The sequence below is a fragment of the Lacerta agilis genome, chromosome 12 (genome assembly GCF_009819535.1).
Source record: "Lacerta agilis isolate rLacAgi1 chromosome 12, rLacAgi1.pri, whole genome shotgun sequence".
NCBI lineage: Eukaryota > Metazoa > Chordata > Lepidosauria > Squamata > Lacertidae > Lacerta > Lacerta agilis.
In genome coordinates this window covers 46,460,220-46,482,777 of record NC_046323.1, presented here as the reverse complement: position 1 = coordinate 46,482,777, position 22,558 = coordinate 46,460,220, and the positions used below count along the sequence as shown (strand labels likewise).

Genomic DNA, 22,558 nt, shown 5'->3' with positions numbered 1-22,558 from the left:
AACATAGTCCTCATCTAAGGACTAGCTTCAGGTTACTGGCTCTTGGCCAGCCCATTACTGAGTCAAGGCACCTGTTCAGAACTTTCACTACCTTACCTGGTTTAGGTAAGCAGAGCTGGGCATCATCTACTGTACATTTTTTCCTAGCACATCTTTTAGCATTAGATAGCATGGGATATGGAATTTTGCAGAACCCCAGTGCACAAATGCTATGGGCCAGGCAGAGGTTCCCTTGCAACACTTTCTGGAATCAACTCACTAGGCAGAAAAGAACCACTGGAGCACAGTGTCCCCAAGTCCTACCCTTTACTGGTGATTTCAGAAGAATCTCATATTGAATAATACTAGAAAATACTGAGAGGCGTAGTCAACACCAAAACCAACAACATGGGCACAACATCCTTTACCCCAAATTTTTAAGGCATCCCTTTCTCCCCAGAGTGGCTGGGGAGACCCGGCCAGATGGGCGGGGTATAAATAATAAATTATTATTATTATTATTATTATTATTATTATTATTATTATTATTATTATTATTATTATTTCTTTTGGCTGTGCAATACATTATGAATCAGGAACACAGAAAGCTTACTATGTTAGATATGCCTGTGTTGATTTAACTAGGTTTTTTTGCTTGAAAGAATAGAACCAACTATAATGAAAATAAATAAATAAATAAATAAATATAGATGGATAATAAGTGTTACATTTTTTGTTATGCATGTTATTTGGTAATTTTTAAATCTATGAAAAATATTACATGATTGTATAAAAGATGATTGCCACTTTGTAGTAATAATTAATACAGTTTAACATAAAATAACCAAGATAAGGTAGGTTCAATTAATTTCTAGTGGCTAACACTGATGTGAGCAAAACAAAACCACTTGCCTTCTATTTTCGAAAAGGCTATGCTGCTTAATTATTTTAGGCATATGTCAGATTCCAGATACTTCAGCAGTGGTCAGCAATTTAATGCTAGGACCCGTGATGAAAGGAGGTAGTAATACTACAACCTTGATTTTGTCCAATTAAAAAAGTGAAATGAAGTGGATAGAATACCAAATAACCACATAGTGCTTAATAAGGTTGACATTTTTGCAGCGGACAAAATAAATGAACTGCCAATGTTAATGCACGGAACAGGTCCAAATAAAATTAAGAGAATGTGATTATGAGGCCCTTATACTAGTATGCAATGCCCGCCTTCTAACTTTACTTTACCTGCCACCCAAGTACTTTGACCTTTTTGTTTTTCAGATGAGTGAACACTGCTGCCATGGTCGACCTTTTCCAGAAAACATATCCATCATAGGAGTCCAAATCTGACAGGGAGCAAACATTTTCAAGATGCCAAGGCAGTCTGACGTAATAGATGCATGGATCCACTCCAAGCAATTATTTTTCTTAAAATTATAAAAATGCATCTCTTACCACAATCCACCTAATAAGTGCATTTTAATATTCTAACAACTCAGTAACTGATTTGCTCACGTGACATGAGTTCCGAGCATATAAAAGAACTGTTCAGTGCTCACAAATCTGCAGTGAATGCTGCTGTAACTAAAAAAAGCGAACAGATCCAAAGGTCTGTGTTCTTTGTGTAGGCTTCTATTGGATGCCACTATTGGATGCATGTAGAAAAACAAAACAATATACATGAATATGGATGCAGATTCCCAGCTTTATCTTACTCAAACAGGGTAGCCAATATGGTGCCCACAAGATGTTTTGGACTACAAATCCCATCAGCCCCAACTTCAAGTGAATCGTCAGGAATGATGGGAGCTGTAGATCAAAACATCTAGAGGATACCATGCCACTTACCCCTATACTAGAACAATGCTATCTGTATACCATTTGTGCCTCAATGCCTTTGAAAGGCAAATCAACACACAGAAGCCACTGGAAGCAGTTTATGAATAATCAGAAATATACAGTGCAGGTTTATGTGCAATTCCCTTACCATACTACACCTTCTTCTTCATTATTATTATTATAGTTAAGGGTCAGTATTTATATAGGCCTTTCCCTGCAATATAGGCAACTTTGATTGCATCAATATTGTACAGAAGAGGTAGTACCAAAGTGGAATAATAAAGCTTATCTATGGTTGCTCAGTTCAGCCAAGGTGGGTTTTTAAAAACTCATCTCTCATATTACATTCAAATCACTTTACAACACCACACCTATATATCCTTTCCTCCTATATAAATCTATAAGGTGCTGGAATTATTCTTTGAACCCATTTTCTTCAACTGTTTACTACTGACTGAGAAGTGACACACTGCCTACTTCCAAATACTTACAAATCTACTATTGTTATAAAATTAAGAACTGTTTGTAACTATAAGTAATTAAGATAAAATTAGTTTCTCAGTATTTATTTGTGCATACAGCACAACTTCATGCACAGCTAGTTTTATTGCTTATCATTAATAATCAGTTTTCCCAGATGTTGATTCCCATTTGGAATGTAACAAAAGAACATTTTCTAATGATAGTAAAATGCATCACTGAACAATATCAGTGAGCACAGAAGACACAATAAATGCAAATATTAAAAGAACATATTCTAGAAGCCATATTACATGTCTTCTATATTCAAGTCACATATGGTCACCAAATATTGACAACCTAAGTAGATCATATCAAAAAGATGCCTAACACTACTGTTGAAATGTAAGTCCTCACTACAACATTGAAAAGTAGTATAGTAATCCTTAAATGAACTAAAAATTCACCAAAGATGCTCAAATCAATTAACTTCTGAGTGAATCAGCACTCCTGTCCAAATTCACCACCAAAATTTATCACAAATTGTACATCCAAATAGCATCATAAGAACATAATAGCAGCCAGCTGGATCTGGCCAATGGCCCATCTTGCCCAGCATTCTGTTCTCACAGTGGCCAATCAGATGCTTGTGGGAAACAAGAGAGCAGAACATGAACACAAGTGCATACTCCCCTCCCGTAGTTTCCAACAACTGGTATTAAGAAGCATATCTTGGGCTTGCTTAAAATGCAACACCTGTACTGAAAAGTAAACAAACTAAAAGACCACAAAACCAGGTGAGGAAGAGCAATCTCAATCCCCCATTTCAGGGCCGTGACCTCTAGCAATTTTAAAGGATGTGTCTGAAAAGAAAAGAAAAAGTAGTACTTTATTTTGGCCATTATTTTTTTTAAGTTCTTCCTACTCAATTTATGCAAGAAGAAATAAAAATGCTTAAAACCCAATGATAATATGTTAATTCAGGGTGCACAGAAAACAGCTTTGCTAAGTGCTAGTGCATAAAGGAAGCGTACAGTGGAAATCCCTTCAGGAACATAAGTCCTTTTATGCATCTCTGATGGGGTCTTTCAAGCTTTTTTATTTGTATTTTTGTGGTTTCTCTGTCAGTTTCACTCTGGATGCCCTTGTCTATTCTGTCTTTTTCCAAAGCATTTAAGCTTCCAAGCTTTCATTGTACTTCTGATCTTATTCAGCATCAAACTTTCTTTGAAATTTCTTTGTAGCAACAACCTCTCTTCCTTCATTCTAGTACCCTGACATACAAAATGTAGAGTTCAAGAAAGGGCGCTTTTCCATAGCACTGAAGTTAAGAAAAGCAAGTGAAAACTCTTACAAGACTGCCTCTGCTTTCCTACTTCATTGCCAAGAGTGCATTCACACAGAATATTTCCTACAGAACATTCTCTTGGCACTTTACTAAGAAATCAGAAGCAGCACTTTAGTGGAGGAAATAAAGATATTTTTTTCTTATTGCTGGACAATGCCAAAATATCTTAGAATGAAATGACCCCATACTGCTAGCACCTGTAAAACAAGCAAGCAAGTACATGGCTTGAATTCAATCTGGAATAACTAAAAATATTTTGTAGACTACAATCGCACGCCTGTCAGGGCAATGAATCTACAATGGTACTTCATTGTTCAAGCATATCTGAATGAGCAGTAGCAACTGTGAACAGTTGTTAATGTGCAAGATTTGTGTTTTTAATATTCAACTGAATTTGTAGAATGAAAAGTAGGTATGTTACAAAAAAAATGGATGATGAAGATGATGACAATGACAGACATCTTTCAGCAATAGAGCTATCAGGATACTATTGAAATGGAACTCTATGTGCAGAATGATGCTGTGTTGAATTCCCAATGATGCATTGGGTCTCTACATGCAGCACTAAACAGATGGCTAGTGCTGTCAATGCATTCTCAATGGAACTATTCCAATAGGATAAGCAATCCTTATTGACTCTCTGAGACTTTCTCTAAAATCTAAACTGATTAAGCTAAATGAAATGCCATTTTTCTTATTAAGTCTCATTTACTGTATGCACATGTTTCACCAAGCATTTTCAAAGAACAAGCCATGTGCTAAATTATGGGCATTAGTTGGTAAAAAGCATAGAAGTAAAGGACCTTACCAGTCTCAGAAGTAGTTTAACAGACTTGCTCAGAGGGAAAACACACACTATTCATTAACATTTGAACACTAAATGGAAAACAGCAATATCTTTAGTTATCATAAACTTTCCTGGAGCAGAGCACTGTGGGTTGGCCAATCATTTTGATTAGCAAAGAAGCAAAGTATGTAACTTGGGAAAGTAAAGTGGAATACTCTGAAAAAATTACTATAGTGAACTACTATGGCTATTCAACTAGATAAAAAAGCATAGCATGTTAACTACTAAACAATATGTCTTTTTGAAGTAGGACTATATTCCTCAACTCATACTTTACTAGAGCATGGAACCTGATTTTTATTAAACTTTCTTTAATATCAAACTTTATAATCTTTAAATTCCAGTTTTCAAGTTTGTTTTATATTTCACTTTAAACTTTGACTTCCTGCCTTTTCTTCAATGCTGTTCTGAATCCCATCCAATCTACATACCGCATTCTAATAGACATTCCACCTAAAACATATTCTTTTATTTCAAATATTATCATTTTTCTTCCTCTGCTCATGTTTCAAATCCTGCTTGTGATTTTATCTGATTATGATGTTTTTCACATATTCCCAGCAGGGCTTCCATTCTTCCACAAATAGTCAAGCCCTACCCCAAGCCCTACACCATTCCAGTAACATTTGTTCAGAGGAACTGCATCAGCTGTGAGCTTAGAGGTTCCTTCACCAATCAGGATCAGTGGTCCCAAAAACAGAAGAACACCCAAATCTCCTATTAGACCCTGATTAATGCTATTGCTTTGGATTCCAACTGATGAGAATGATGGGGAAAACCTTTCAAATAGAACAGAAATATTCTTGCCATGTGATAATTAGGGTTAAGCTTTCATGGCTAACCATGCAAGACAAAATAAATAAATAATATATGAAAAATTGGCCAAGTTCAAACAACCTATGCACTACTTTTACTACGTATCAAAAACCTTTAAGTGCAGTTATCTGTGCACATATAAAATCCACAATGCTGTCATCAGAAGATTCCAAACCACAGTAAAATTCCAACCAATTGGGATTTTTTGGGGGGAGGGGAATGTCTAGAGTCAGAAAATGGAACAACTTATGAAAAAGTGTTTCAAATACAGTCATACCTCATGTTACATACACTTCAAGTTAAATCTTTTCAAGTTGCATCACGCGGCAACCCGGAAGTACTGAAACGGTTACTTCCAGGTTTCACCGCTCGTGCATGCACAGAAGCGCTAAATTGAGCATCACGCAGAAACGCTGAATCACGCTGTGTGCGTGTGCAGATGTGACGCTTCTGAATGTGAATGCTCTGAGTTGTGGACATGCCTCCAGGACGGATTATGTCCACAACCTAAGGTTCCCTGTATCTCAAAAAATGATTCACAAACAAGCCTTATTATATTCTTCCTATCAGTATAATTGTGAAGACACGGTATGCACAAATAATTTAAAATTTGTTCATAAAGACATTTTTCCTTATTTACCCTAGAAAATCTTCATCGTATCTCACTACAGCCTTGTTTGCTCCAACTTAAAAGGGGTTGTTGTTGTTTTTTAAAACCATTTATTTACAGTAGTGTTCACACTTACTGAAAACCAAATACAATGTTTCAAGCCAGTGAATCTGTTGGATCAAAATCTCTGGGTACTTCAAAATGCAGAAAACACCTGGAGGACTCAACCTGAATTTGTGCCTCTTTGGAGCTTTGATAGCTGGGAGGAAATATGGGAAATTACTACATGGTTGTCTCACCTTGGGGACACATAGACTTCATTTGAAGGGTACCACAAACCATGGGTAAAAGCCTGCATGGGTCTTGGGCTTGCATACTCCATTCTGCTGGCATGACTGTAACAGGTTCAAACAGGTACTGACCCCGACTTGGTGGAACAGTCTGTCACAAGAGACCAGGGCCCTGCGGGATTTGGCATCTTTCCGCAGGGCCTGCAAGACGGAGCTGTCCCACCTAGCCTTTGGGTTGGTTTCAGTTTAACCCTGATGTTTCATTCTTTTGGTGTGATTGGTGGGCTACTTAAAAATGAGGCTGCAGTTTAGATTTAATTTTAAATTGTATTTTAATCTGTATTTTAATGAATTGTTTTATGTTTTTGTTGTGATTTTATTGGTGTTAGCAGCCCTGAGCCCGGTTTGGCGGGGAAGGGCGGGGTATAAATTATTATTATTATTATTATTATTATTATTATTATTATTATTATAAGATTTTGCTTTGATTTTAGATTAAGTACAGCTTGTCATGTGATCCAAACCTGACAAATGTTGGCTTATCTTAAGTATGATTTGTTTAAAGCTGCCTGCTTCAAGCCATGGGTCATGAAATGGGCTTGTTTCAACAAACAATAGTTAAGATCAACCACAGTTTAGAGTTCAAAAATAAAAACGAACCATGGTTAATAAAAACAAAATAAAAAATAAAAAAATCCTTCCAGTAGCACCTTAGAGACCAACTAAGTTTGTTCTTGGTATGAGCTTTCGTGTGCATGCCTGCATGCACACTTCTTCAGACACATGGTTAATAAAAACAATCATAGCAAAAGCTTCAAATTCTTCCCTGTGACCATGCCAGAAGAATAAAGGTGAGGAGAAAGCATTTGATGTCAAGGCTTGCACAGGCTCTTTCTTGTGACAATAAACCATGTTTGAAACTGATATATGAGCAGAGTGATATAGTTGCATTTACTGGGAACAGAAATAGTGCTATTTAGATCAGCAGTAGAAGTGAATCAAGCACCAGCTAACTCCAGCTCTTTTTTGAATATTTAGTCCACAGAAGAACTTGCCAGCTGGGTTTGCTAGTAGAACAAACACAATACTCCTTTTCTCTCTTCATTGGATCTACCACCCAAATTAATATTTGAAAGTGACACACTTCATATATAGGAAAACATATTTTCAAATAATCAAATGATCAAATAACTGAATGATCAAATAATCAAATAATCAGTACTCCATTAGGGATGCTTTTTCTGCAATTGTAACATTTTATACTAGAATGATTATTTTAAATTATTTAAGAGAGATGGAATCTTAATTACTTTGAACTCACTTTTGTGCTCCCTGAGACAACAGCTTTGTCCACACTCACTGGTAGATGCTCTTCAGTCTGGCAAATTCCAAGTGACCATTCCGCACAGCGGTTATGAGCCCAGCAGTAACCTAACATATGATGATCAGCAAATGAATGGATTAGTTTTATAGCTTTTTGCTGCAGAATAGCAAAAGGGAAAATGTATAGATAGCATCTGCTAAACCATGAGTAGGCAAACTAAGGCCCGGGGAATGGATCTGGCCAAATTCCCTTCTAAATCCGGTCCGCGGACAGTCTGGGAATCAGTGTGCTTTTACATGAGTAGAATGTGCCCTTTTATTTAAAATGCACCTCTGGGTTATTTGTGGTGCCTGCCTGATGTTTTTACATGAGTAGAATGTGTGCTTTTATTTAAAATGCATCTCTGGGTTATTTGTGGGGCATAGGAATTTGTTCAATTTTTTTTCCATAATATAGTCCGGCCTCCCACAAGGTCTGAGGGACAGTGGACCAGTCCCCTGCTGAAAAAGTTTGCTGACCCCTATGCTAAACTGACAGAATGACTGGAGAAGAAAGTTAGCATTTTTAATTTGTTAAGAACTCCAGGTCTTTCAAATAACTTTGATCCACAACCACTTATAGCAAAGTAGGGAAATAAGTATTCTGTCTCTCTAAGGACATAATTTTATCCTTAGACCGAAAGAATGTTCTTTTATTTATTTTTTAAAGAACATCAGAACTTAAAGATAGACACTGATTCCTACATTGCAGGGGGTTGGACAAGATGACCCTGGGGTCCCTTCCAACTCTACAATCCTGATTCTATGAAATATGCACCCACTGAAATAATTTAGTATTTGTTCAGCTAATTCACTATTGAGGTTATGATGGAATGGGAATTACATTTACCAGTAAATCTGAAAGGTTGCATTTCTGCAGTGGTAGTAATAACATTTCCCCCATATTTTCTCCTTTTAAAAGGAGCGGGAAGGAGATATTTTCAAAGAAACAACTTCATTCAATTTGAACAATAAGTAAAATATACAATATACTGAATAGAGCTACATTCTAGTAGTACATTACCTGTTGGCTCAAATAAGGCTTGGACATCAATGTCATCTGGTAAGCCAACCATTTTGAGTTCATCCCAGAATTTGACTACCTGATCATCAGGAGTAGTTTGAGTGCTTATACTTCTACAAGATGTTATGCTCTGATGAGACTTCTCTCTGTGTGGAATACAAGATTTGGTTAAATGATTGCAATTAAAATAACATGGATTTACTGTACATACTAGATACAAATTACATTTAAACTATATATATATATATATGTATGTTTGCAGGTTTTCAGGTATCTGACACAAGTGTATCAACCTAGGAAATGAGTATACTCTACATTAATCTGCTTCTTTATTGTGCATTGGGCTCATGTTGCTAACTCACAGTTCATAGTAAATCCTGCTTCAATATTTTATTGGATCAGTTTATACTTTTATTGTATCTTGAGCAAATAGTCTCTACTATCTAATGAAATATTATGTTATTCGGAATCGAAAGCACAATTAAAAGACACTATTACTGGGGTGGTATGAATTGGGGGAAGAAGTTATACAAGACTTTAGAAATCTACTGCTAGAGTAAACAGTGCTGGGTTGGATGAACCAGTGGTCTGACTCAGCATACCAGCTTCATATATGTTAAATGTGCATTTGTGTTTCACTGATGTCAAACTGAAAATGATTAATGTGTGGACAACTAAGTAATTTATTTACTGTATATAGAAGAACAAGCATTCAGACTGGCAGAGCTAAAGCTGATACCCACAGGTGAAAGTAAAAGAAAGCATAGCCATGCAAATAAAAATAAGTTAATACACTTGTAAGTTTTGACCATCCAAATTCTCATTAAAATGGTCCACCTTAAGTCCCTTTAAAAGGCTGCTTCATTTTGTTATTGTTTCATTTCCCACTTTACTGCTTCATTCTACTGGCAGCAGTCCAGGGTTAGTCACCAATCAGAGAACTCCAACACAACAATCGCTTTAGTACCTAAATTTGGATAGCAGCCAGCATGGCACTTGGGTATGATTACATCACCATCCTCAGGGGACAGAGCTGGCTAGCTGTTCCAAGCTAAATTAATTTTGAACTTTCCCATAGGCTACAAAAGCAACTACTAATCAGCCAGCACCACAGAATCCAAAGAGCAGCAAAGCAGCCCCTTAAGGAGCAGCTTGCAGTGGATAAAAGTGAAATAAATTGGAACTCCTAACTATATTTTTAAAATCTGCAGTACTACATACTGATGAAAAACTATATTTCATAAGTATATAATACTGAAGACTCATAGCTCAGTGATAGAACATCTGCTTTGAATGCAGAAGACCCTAGATTGACCTCCGATATCTCCAGTAGAGCTGGACCGAAATGCTGAAGAATCGCCGGTCTGACCCAGTATGATGATGATGATGATTAGCTATAACATTTGTGAGTTGCTTTATACGAAAGGTATCAAAGCAACATAACAAGATAAAATAACATTTTAAACCAGAATATTTAAAGCAACATAAAATACAAAATACCTAAAATGCCCAACCAGGAAAATAATAATAATAATGACAAATCCTACCCATCCTAAAAAGATGAGCACCACCACAGAGGTCAGCTTAGCTACCAAAGGCCTCAGTGAATAAAAATGTTTTATAGCTTGGCACCTAAAAATTGATAATGAGGGCATCAGGCAAGCTTCCTTCCTGCCCACCCACCCCCAGCTCACAAACCAAAGACAGATCTCTAATGCTATGAACTACAGCACTAGCAGTGTTGGCTGAGAGCAGGTGGAAAAGACAGGGGGGCAACCAATTCAAGGTGCTGGTACTAGTATGCAAAGTTCTAAATGGCTTGAGGCTCAAGCACTTCCTGCATCTGCAGACCCTTACTTTAAGATCTGAAGGGGAGGCCCTGCTCATGATCAAGTTACTGATATTTGCCCATTGGGTTGTGACATGAAAGCAGAGCCACCTATGTATGAAGTTTCCACTCTGGAGAAGTTTGATTGTCCCCCATCTCAAATTGCTTCAAAACATCAATCAAAGACATTTCTGTTCCCTTGAGTTTTGGCATGTAGCAAGGAAGTTATCTGCTTAGGTCTTATTGCCATCAACTGCATTACGTTTTCATGTCTGTATTTTGATATATATATTAGTTAGTATTTTAATTATGATTGTAATGTGATTGTACTTTTTGAAACCCTGTTAGCTGCCCTATGCATCCTCGGGAGGAGGGGCAGGAAAGAAATTTAATAGCTACTGAACCTGGATTCCTTCATCAAAATCTAACACCATAGGCCAGGGTTGGCTAATCTGTGGACCCCATCATCCCTAACCATTATCCATGCTGGCTGGAGCCAATGAAGTTAGAGTATAGTAACATCTGGAGTTACATGGCAGCCTGCCCTGGGTTAGCCACTGTTTCACACTGGCTTTTGTCACCTTAGTATCTAACTGACCTTGTTTTTTTTTTTTTTTATAAGATTTTATTATTTTCTATTAAGACAAGTAAAAAACATAACATAAACAACAACATTAACAATACAATGCATAAACACAACACAAAAACACAATCAAACAATTACAGTAAAAAGAGACATATACAAACCTTTAAACTAACACTTATCCTCTTATTTTTCTTGTTTCTATCTTCTCTGTTTTGGGGGACTTCCCCCATTCCCTCCACTGTCTTCAAAATCATATATACCTTCTAGGTAGCTTTGTATCTTATTCTGTTCACATTTGCTCAATTTTTAATGTGCTTTACTTTACTTAATCATATCTTAACTTAAACACCAAATCTTAACATATTTTCTAACAATTGAATCTTTCACACAAAAATATCTTACTGACAATTTTATCTAACATATACCTACTAAAGCCGCTATTCTATTTAATTCTGCTCAAATATTCAATTTTACTGATTTAACCAAATAGTCTTTAAATTTCTTCCAATCTCGTGGCACCTTCTCCTCCCTCTGGTCCCGGATTCCGGCGGTCAGTTCTGCGAGTTCCATATATTCCATCATCTTCATCTGCCATTCTTCCACCGTTGGTATCTCTTCGCCTTTCCATGTTCTTGCCAATAAAATTCTCGCTGCTGTTGTGGCATACATAAAAAACACTCTATCCTGACTGGGTATCTCTTCATTAGTTATGCTCAGGAGAAATGCCTCTGGTTTCTTACAAAAGGTAACCTTCATTACCTTCTTGAGTTCGTTATAAATCTTATCCCAGAAAGCATTTACCACTGGGCACAACCACCACATATGAAAAAAGGTACCTTTCGCATGTTTACATTTCCAACATACATCTGACATTTTGGTATTCATCTTTGCTATCTTAACTGGTGTCAAATACCATCTGTAAACCATTTTCATTATATTTTCTCTTAAACTATGACAAGCAGTGAATTTAATACCTTTTTGCCACAATCTCTCCCAGTCATCCATCATGATATTATGTCCTACATCTTTCGCCCACTCTATCATTGATGATTTAACCAGTTCATCTTTCGTATGCCACTCTAGCAAAAGATTATACATTTTGGAAAGGTTTTTAAAGTTCGATTCTATCAGTTCTGTTTCCAGTTTTGATTTTTCTACTTGAAAACCAACTTTTTTGTCCATTTTGAATGTTTCATACACCTGATGATAATGCAGCCAGTCGGGGACCTGGCTTTTCACTTGATCGTAGCTTTTTAGCTTAAAAGAGTCCCCTTCCTGCTGCAATATGTCCATGTATCTTAACCAGTTTGCAGACATGTTCGGTCTCTTATAGGCCTTGGCCTCCACTGGAGAGATCCATCTAGGGGTCTTTCTCTCTAACAAGTCTTTATATCTAATCCAGACCTGATACAAGGATTTTCTAACTATATGCGTCTTAAAAGTTCTGTGGATCTTAGCCTTGTCATACCACAGGTATGCATGCCAACCGAACATATTATCATATCCTTCCAAGTCCAATACATCAACATTCTCTAGTTTGAACCAATCCTTTAGCCAGCAAAAGGCCGCTGCTTCAAAGTATAGTCTTAAGTCCGGCAGGGCAAAGCCTCCTCTATCTTTAGAGTCTGTTAAAATCTTAAACTTGATTCTTGGCTTTTTGCCCTGCCATACAAACCTTGATAAGTCCTTTTGCCATTTCTTAAAGCAATCCAGTTTGTCCAGAATTGGTATGGCTTGGAATAAAAACAGCATCCTTGGTAGGACATTCATTTTTATCACGGCAATTCTTCCCATTAACGACAATTTCAATCTAGTCCATATCTCCATGTCTTTCTTTATTTCCATCCACAGTCTTTCGTAGTTGTCCTTGTACAGGTTCAGATTCTTGGTTGTAAGATTGATACCTAGATATTTTACTGTTTTGACAAAATTGAGGCCAGTGCCTTCCTGTATTCTTTGGATTTGTTCTGCACTCATATTTTTTCCTAAAACTTTGGTTTTCTGCTTGTTTAATTTGAAACCAGCTACAAGACCAAATTGTTCGATTATTTCCAAGGCTCTGGGGACACTGCTTTCCGGTTCCTGCAGGGATAGCATCAAATCGTCTGCAAAGGCGCGTAGTTTGTATTCCTTCTCTCCCACACGAATTCCTTTTATCTGTTTGTCCTTTCGTATCATGTTTAGGAGGACTTCCAGGACCGTGATAAAAAGTAAAGGGGAGATAGGGCACCCTTGTCTTGTTCCCTTTTCAACTTCAAACTCCTCCGATATCACACTGTTTACAATTACTTTAGCTCTTTGTTCTGTATAGATGGCATTAATTCCATTCAAAAACTTTTCACCAACTCCCATCCTTTCCAAATTCTTTTTCATAAATGTCCAAGAAACTTTATCAAATGCTTTCTCTGCATCGACAAACAATAGTGCCGCATCTGTATTTACGTTTCTCTCCAGTTTTTCTAAAATGTCCACAATAATTCTCGTATTATTACTAATTTGTCTTCCTGGCAAGAAACCTGCTTGGTCTCTATGTATATAATCTTTCAACACTCTTTTCAGCCTTGTAGCCAATATATTTGCAAAAATCTTATAGTCCACATTCAAAAGGGATATTGGACGATAATTTTTCATTTGCGTCACATCCATATCTGGTTTTGGAATCAGTGTGATAAAGGCTTCCTTCCACGTCTCTGGTGCCCTATCTCCTTCTAATATCTTGTTGCAAACTTCTCTTAGTGGCTGCGATAGCCAGTCTTTCAATGTCTTATAATATTTTGCTGTTAATCCATCCGGTCCTGGAGCCTTCCCCAATTGCATGTTATTTATTGCATCTTCTATTTCCTGCGTCGTTATTGGGTGGTTGAGAGTAACTAATTTTTCCTCTGGGACCTTTTGCAATCCGTTTTTTTCCAGAAATCGGTCTATTTCTGCTTCATCTATCTTCTCCTCCTTGTACAGTTACTTATAAAATCTTTGAAAACACCATCTGATTTCCTCTGGTTTCTCCACGTTTTTTCCGTTTACTACCAAGGTATTGATGACATTTACCTTTTGTCTTTTCTTCAATTGCCAAGCTAGTAATTTTCCACATTTATTAGCCGATTCGAATGTTCTTTGCTTCATCATTTTCACTTTCCATTCAATATCCTGGTTCATTATATTGGCATATTGGGATTGCAAGTATTTAATTTCTTTTTGAATTTTAACGCATCTGGGATGACCTCTTAGTTCTTTTTCCTTTTCTTTGATTAATTTCAACAATCTCTCCATCTCTGCATTTTGTTGTCTCTTCTTTTTTGCTTTTTCACTAATGAGAAGTCCTCTCATTACAGCTTTACTTGCATCCCAAGCAATTCTTTTCTCCACTTCGGAGCTCCAATTTATCTGAAAATATTCTTTCATCTTTTTCGCCGCTCTTTCCACTAGCTTGGTGTTTCTCATCAAAGCGTCATCCATTCTCCATCTAAAAGAATCCTTGGAAATCATTTTTAAATTTAGCTGTACAGGATTGTGGTCTGAAAGAGTTTTGGGGCCAATTTCTGCCTTTTGTATTTTTGGAGCCAATTCATTCGAAATCCAAATATAATCTATCCTCGACCATGACTGCTGAGGTTCGCTGAAGTATGTTGCCTCTGTATCTGTGGGATTTTTTAATCTCCAAGAGTCCACCAAATTCAAATTGTCCACCATTTCGAAAAAGGTCTTTGGGAGTTTCCCATCATTCGTTAATTTAGTTCTTTGAGATCTGTCCATTAATGTGGAAACTGCACCGTTAAAATCTCCAAGGCAAACTAATTTGTAATCCAAATAGTCCAACAGCAAGTCATGTATTTTCTTATAAAAGATTGACTTTCCATCATTTGGTGCATAAAGTCCCAGAATCAAGAATTTTTCGCCTTGTATGTTAATTTCAATTGCGATGTATCTCCCTTCTTCATCTTTAAAAAGCTGTCTTGGGCTATATTTCTCCTTTGCGTATATCACTACTCCTCTCTTCTTGACCTTATCCGATGATATAAACTCTTGGCCTAATTTTTTATTCTGTAATAATCTTCTGTGACGTCGGGCTATGTGGGTTTCCTGTAAACATATTATATCCAAGTTCTTCTTTTCTATGCTGTAAAACACTCTGCGTCTCTTTGGTCTCTGGTTCAATCCCCGGACATTCCATGTCATTAACTTGAGCGCCATTTTCCTTTCTCTAGTCTTCTCCTCCAGTTGCTTCTCCTTTCTTGTCTTCCTCTGGATCCTTGCCTGAACTTGGTAGACTTGGTGGTGGTCCCGGCGGTGGTGGGAATACCTCTGGAAACCTGTAGAATTGTGCTGGGTCGAGTGGTGTGCCTTTAAATTGTTCCAGATGCTTGTCCAAAAACTTCTGTTTCTCCGCCAGGGACCTTATTCTTATCTTTTTTCCTTCAAACGTGAATGCCAGGCCTTCTGGAAATTCCCAACTGAAGGGGATTTTCCTTTTTCTAAGCTCAGTTGCCAAATCGTTGTAAGGAACTCTTTTGTCAAGGAAAAATCTGGGGATATCCTTATAAAAAATTACTTTATTCTGCTCTACCACCAGGTTGTTTCTATAATGCCAGTCCAGAAAGAAGTCCCTATCGTGTCGATCGTGGCACACAATCAAACAGTCGCTGACTGTTTTGTTACTTTTCTTTCCTCTGGAACCTCTTGGACCAAATCTGAAGGCCTTCACTATGCGCGCTGAGACGTTGATTTCTTCTATCTCCCAAAATCCTGAAAATAACTTCACTATGTAGTCTTTTAGGTCTTCCCCTTCCACTTCTGGAAGATTTCTTAGGCGGATGTTGCCCTCTCTTTGATGTAGTTGCAGAAACGCAAGGGACTCTTCCACAGACCTCTGTCGTGTTCCAATATTCTCTATCTGTTCCAAATCTAAATTATCCAATTTTTCCTCCACCTTTTTTATTTTTTCCTTGACCACTTTAATTTCCTCTGAGTCCTTTTTCAAGGTGGTCACCTCTTGCCCAATCCTATTGATCTCTTCTCTGTTCTTCTTTACATTCTCCTCAATTTGCCCAATTGATTTTTCTAGGGTCTGCGTAGAATTTTTAATATCAGCTTTTATATCCGCTTGAAGTTTTTCTATCGCTGAATTCACTGCTGTATTTCCTGATGAGACTTGATCTTGTGTTTGCTTCAGCCCATCAGTAACGCTTTTCAGTCCTGCTGCAATTTCTGCCACACTAGCAACCAATTTCTCCATTTGTTCCTGTAGAGTTAGGGAAACAGAGCCTTTTCTCTTCTCAGAGCCAGTTCCTTTAGATCTAGTTTCCATTCCCTGTGGGCTCTGCAACTGTAATCTCAAGGTCACTCCAGTTGCTGTGGTAACAATCTCAGACATTCACAGTAGAAGGCCAACAGTCCCAAAAGTAAACACCAGGTGGCCAGCAGATCAGTTCTGAGAACAAAGAGACTGCTGAGCCAGGAGCCCACACCAGTCCCAAAAGTCCAACTTTTAGGCAAAGAGTTTAAATTCCAAAGTATAAATTCCTTAAAGCCAAGAAGGGTCCACTTTCATGTAGCCCAAGTCAGTAACAGTTCTTGGCTTGCAGTGTTACCACCAAAGTTTATAAAGTAGCTTGTATCTGGTTACAAAGAAGTCAAAATGTCTCCACTGGTAAACAGTCACTGAGACACCAACAAAGAAAAAATGGCAACAATATATCACAGCCCGCTACTGACCCGGAATCCTAATCCAGAGGGTGAGGGGCGTCTTCTTTTGCCATATCAACTGTTTTTAAGTCTTAAAACAAACTTTAAACAACTTTTAAACCACTTTTAAAAAGTTTGGCAGAGTTCGCAAAACTTTTCCGTTAGTCGCGGCTTTGATCTTTTAGCGCTACCAAGCTCGCGCGAACAGTACAAAGGGAACAGGCTTCCTTTTGCAGTTTCCTCTGCAAGTAGTGCTCTTTAAACTTGTAAAAATAATCCAATTCTTTAACTTACAGAGTTTCTTCGGAGATTTCTATGCAGGAAGTGCCGGGTGCTCGAGTCTGGCGGGATCGCTGCTTTGATCCTCCGCAGGCGGATGCTTCTTCAGTCCCGTGCCGGCGCTCCGCTCGCCCGATTTTCCCCCTTACGAGGGTCAATCGGGAACGGAGACGGCACGTCTGGGACCCACGAAGCTCAGGTCCACGGGACGCTCTTCCCGTGGCTTTAAGGGACCCGTGGCGCAGGCACGGAAGTCCCTAAAGCCTAGCGGAGGACGGAGCCGTCAGACTCCCGTCCGCCATTGACCGGCACCTAACCGGAAGTCTCCTAACTGACCTTGTTTAAATAGAATTGCCCATGTATTTTGCTGCTACTGCTTCCTGAAACACTTTCTATTGACAAAGGCCCCTTATATTTTATGTCATAAATATGTTTTTTTAATTTTCAGCACCTACTTAGGCTACAGTCGCCAGGACACCCTGAAAGAAGTTGGTTTTTTTTTAATAGAAAATCGCAAAGTTGTTGAGCAGCCCTAACTTTAGGCGAAGTGCCAAAAAAAATACGGACGTATGGCAACCCTAACTGCATGTTGTCTTACTGCACATTTACTTACAAGTCAGATGACTACAACATGAACTGAAATAGTATACATTTCGGTAAGCATAAAAAACTTACTTCTTTTGTCCTCTTGATTTGCGTAGGACTGAATTCTGCCTTGGAGTACTCTCACAAATGCCGCCATTGCTATCACCAGTTTCACTCTTATTTAAAGACAGGTTGCTCCATGGAGCGATAAACCCTGGTGTTGGGCTAAACTGCTTAAGTTCTCCTTGTCCCAATGAGCTTCGTTCCCCACAGTAACAAAAGGCGCAGAGCTGTTCACTGCTAGAGAGTCAGAAAGCAAAAAGAGAGGTGTCAAAAGCTGTCTCCCTCAGTAAAGCATTTCACAAGTGGGGAGTCACCACTGAAAAGTCCCATTCTCATGATGCTACTCTTATTGATTTCAATAAAACATACTCCCTAGTAATTTTGTAAAAGAAAAGCCTTAGCCTTTAAATATCATAAACATCTTAAGAATGTCTTCCAGTCTAGTGTGAACAGGCAAGGGAAAAATTTAATTGACTGATGTATTTAATACAGTGGTGCCCCGCTAGACGAAAATAATTCGTCCCGCGAAAATTTTCGTCTAGCGGGGTTTTCGTCTTGCGGAGCGGCAATGGGAGCCGCGCTCCGCAAAAACGAAAAAAAAAAAGACTAAATTTTTTCGTCTTGCGAGGCAGCCCCATAGACTTTTTCGTCTAGCGAGTTTTTCGTCTAGCGAAGCATTCGTCTAGCGGGGTACCACTGTAAATTCTTCCATATCCCAGTTTTCACCTTCAGAAATTATGCAATCCTTAGGCTTTCAGATCAGAGTAATATTTTATAAAGTGCCATTGAGCAATAGTTAACATGTCATCTGTTCATCATTTTGCATTTTACTGAAATAAGAATGATGGGGCTATTATTACTACATTTTAGTAGTCTTTAAAGCTTTTGACAGTGATAAATAGATATTAAAAATTAAATTCTACCTTAACTGAAAGTAACAACTCCAGTGAATGCACTACTACTGGATAAACTTTGGTAATTTCTGAAAGAAACTTTGGGAGTCTATTATTCTGATTGTCTTATATAGTTCCTTTAATGTTCATTTTATATACAGTACAGTCGTACCTTGGTTCTCGAACGTAATCCGTTCCGGAAGTCTGTTCGACTTTTGAAAACCAAGGCACGGCTTTCAATTGGCTGCAGGAGCTTCCTGCATTCAGTTGGAAGCCACAGAAGTTCAGCTTCCAAAAAATGTTTGCAAACTGGAACACTCATTTCCGGGTTTGCAGCATTTGGGAGCCAAAACGTACAAGTACCAAGGGGTACGAGTACCAAGGTATGACTGTATTCAAATAAGATAAAAACCAACATTAGTAGCCTCAGGAAATGGAGCTTGATCAAAAGGCACCGCAGTACAGTAATTTGTTGTTGTTGTTGTTAAAATTTGTATACTGCCTTTCATCCGTAGATCTCATGGTGGTTCACAACATAAAATTAGATTATTAAAACCACAAAATACGAAATCTTTCCTCCTCTTAATACAGTGTTGAAAACCCACTGAATAGTCAATATCTGCCTATTTGCACCACTCTATCACATAACGTAACTCAAATTCTCAAATTTCCTATTCTCATGTGGCCACGCAGGAAGATAAAGGAACAAATGTCCACATTTGAAAAATGTCCAATTAATCTTCGTCCAAGTGCAGTTATTGTATTTAAATGCATCTAACACCCTCAGATATTTACATTTCCTACACTGTGAAGCACTGCCATCAGGTTAACTGCTATGGCAATTTTCCAAATGACTGACGGATAGCTGAATTTCTATTGAGAGTCAAGATGTGCATGCACTTTTCGGGACAACTCACTCCATTACTGGTATAGTTGCAACCGAAGTGTAAACAGATAAATGGCAAATAGCGAGTGTGTGTTTTAATACTCAGCATTAATTTATATGATTGTAATGAAGCAGAATTAGGCTTGCAACAAGAAGGAAATGATGCTGCTAGTCAGAGTAGACAATTCTGGGCTAGATGGAAAGAAAATTGGCTCTGATATAAGGCAGCTTCCAATATTCTTAAAATAAAGGATTTGCATTTTGTTTTATTAAATCCACACACAAATTTTCCAGAGTATTTTAATCTGCTGCATCAATAACTTACAACATTGATAACACCCACTGAAGTTGGTTGATACATGACAACATTCATTCTTCAGTTCCCAGCCCTTCCCCCACGACTGACTCAGCATCTGCCTGTTTCTCTTTCTAACCTGGTTTTTGCTTCAACACCAACAGAGGCAATGGAGCTTGCAGATTCCACAGACACTGAGCGCTGAAGAACTGGCGTTAGCTTCTTGTCACCATGCACTTCAGTTTGGGCATCCTCCTCTGCAGATTGTTCCTTGATTTCTGTTTGACAAAAGAGAGTAAGCTGATTAAAGATCATACTTTTAAGTGTTAGGAGAATCTGGCACAGCATTGTCCTATGCACATAATCTGTTTTTCTGTTTGTATTCAAAAACATATGCTACCCTCTGTTTTTATTGATACAGTCATACCTCGTGTTACGTTAGCTTCATGTTGTGGCTTTTCAGGTTACGAATGCAGCAAACCTGGAAGTGCTTACTTTTGGGTTCACTGCGCGCGCATGCGCAAAAGCGCTCTATCGTGCTTCGCGCACGCGCAGTAGCGTTTCTCTACTTGCGGGCTTTTCGGGGTGTGAACCGCACCCCAAAACAGATCTCGTTCGTAAGTAGAGGTATCACTGTACTTAAATTCTATGCCTATGCCTATAACAATGTGTTTAAATTTTTAAATCATTTATAATGACAGTTTTAAAAACGTAAATGTCACCATTTAGTTATGACTATTACTGACAAGGGCCACAAAATTAATAAACTAGACCCATAGAGATACTGTTTCAAAAGCATAAAAAACTACTTCAAAATAATTTTGTCTGCAACTTTTTAAATGTTACAAAAGAAAGCTATAAGTTCATATTTAACATTTCTATGTCCACAAGTTCTTCTAAAGTTAGTTTTGGTACTGAAACACAAATAGTGATAAAGCAACTTTTAATTTCATTTTCCTTACTTCATCAATATCCCAAATTTGCTGCTCAACTTTTAAAGGTTGAAGGGCTTCATGTTAAAGTTTCACACCACAGATTTTGTGATGTTTTAAATTTTACATCATTATTTCAATTGTAGTGTTAAGAGATGTTTTGCATAGGGACTATTATAGTTCCATCTTTCATTAAATCATCTCCCCCCCCAACTATTGGGCATATGCAAATGAAGTGAGGAAATAATTAACACACTGAATAATATGCAATAGACCACAGCATTCAGGTCTTTTCCTCCATAGGATTTCTGCTGTCTGCAACAACAGCAAGCCTAGGCACACTGCAGGACCAAGTCTAATTACCCGGTAGTGAAAAGTAAAATCAAATTGGAATACAGTACACAGACAAACTATAGATTGCTATAAAGTACTGCAGCTAATAACATGGTATAATTTAAAATTCAACATACACATGTTATAAAGCATAGGTTATAATATGACATTTCAGAGGAGGGGGGAGGAAACCAACTGCCATATTATTACTGATAACAAATGCATTAAAGCATAGAGGAGAACGGTTAGTTTCAACTGATCCAAAAACATGTTTCAAACTCTTGAAAGGCATAACATTACTAGATATATGAAACCTTTGGTGTTAAACAATTTATTTGATGGCAGTTAATTAAAATAAATTTATGTCCTGTGTGATTGCAATACCACCTTTCCAGAAAAGGTTTCAGATTAGGTCTTCTGCAACCAAATAAATAAACCAGAGGAGCAAGTTAACAAAAATAAAGTGTAATATATTTACTAGTCCTCAAGTAAGCAAAGGAAATATGCAAATTCTATAGTAAGAAAACATCTTCCTATGAAGATCTAAATAATTCTGGTCCAATGGCAAGGCTTTGTGGATTGATCTGAATATTATGTGTCTTAGGAGGATGAAAGCAGCCTGAGACTCATGAGCAATCAATTCAAAGTCATCCCAGAAATGAGGCTGAAGAGCTCCACTTAAGACATAAATAAAATACTAGATACTACAGTCAGGCAGCATACAATATGGTTGAAGTACAACCACAGGAAACTCAATGAAATTTCATTGAGATATTCCATGGGAAAAAATGACAACCCCTTGAATGGCTCAATGATCACACAAGATGTCCATCTGTTACAGTGACTGACTTGATGTTCAAGTCTTTAGTTTAGCTTTTAAAAGATTGATTTTTTTATCTGATTAGCGTGAAGGCTACGATAGACAAAGCAATGGAAGATAGCCAATGGCGGGTGACAGCTGATGGAAGGCAAATCATCACCATTCTGAAGATTTCACTATAGTTGTATTGAACACATCCAGTCAACAATATTTCCTACCTCATAAACCTATTGAGAGGAAGCAAATGTTTGCTCTCTTTTTCTCCACTTTGCATGTACCTAAACCCTAACTTTCTGCAACCACCTAAATCTGCTCCAGAGGACCTACCACCCGCAAGAGCAGATATAGAAGGTCTTCATGGCAATGTAGGAAGCAGGTATCACTAAAAATTACCTCTCTCCCCATTCTACCAGTGGATTCCCTCTGTCAGCAGACAGTCACCAATGGAATACTACTCAATATCAGAAAAACAGATTTTATAGTTGAGTATAAGACAAATAAGAATACAACTGGTTAAGAGAATACTGTATTGACCATTGTCATATACTTATCAGATATATGGTTTTACCTCTTTCAACTAATTTTGTATCATCTGTATTCAGACACTGAAACTGGGTATTTATATGCTGTGGGGGGATGATTAAATGATTTTGGTTGACAAAATAGACCATTCATTGTAGTGAAGAATACTGATGGATGCTGCAAATGGAATTACTTTAATCTTGATGGATTTATCATAAGGTGCTTTCCTATAACATTCAAAGGCAACACTAATCTGATGCATAAGATGTTCTCAGTTTAC

General features: G+C 37.7%; 1 protein-coding gene across 12 annotated transcripts in view; it reads right to left on the bottom strand.

The window, feature by feature from the left end:
- The window catches only part of KMT2C (lysine methyltransferase 2C), a 162,220-nt gene that overhangs the window by 96,670 nt on the left and 42,992 nt on the right, over positions 1–22,558 (bottom strand). For 11 of the 12 annotated variants that reach the window (XM_033165512.1, XM_033165515.1, XM_033165514.1 and 8 more), the window contains exons 3-6: positions 19,811–19,949; positions 17,625–17,834; positions 8,575–8,720; positions 7,510–7,619 (exon numbers count right to left, since the gene is read on the bottom strand). In XM_033165512.1, coding sequence (XP_033021403.1) covers positions 7,510–7,619; positions 8,575–8,720; positions 17,625–17,834; positions 19,811–19,949 — 605 coding nt within the window. The remainder of the gene's footprint in view (positions 1–7,509; positions 7,620–8,574; positions 8,721–17,624; positions 17,835–19,810; positions 19,950–22,558) is intronic. The other variant, XM_033165522.1, reaches the window with a different exon arrangement.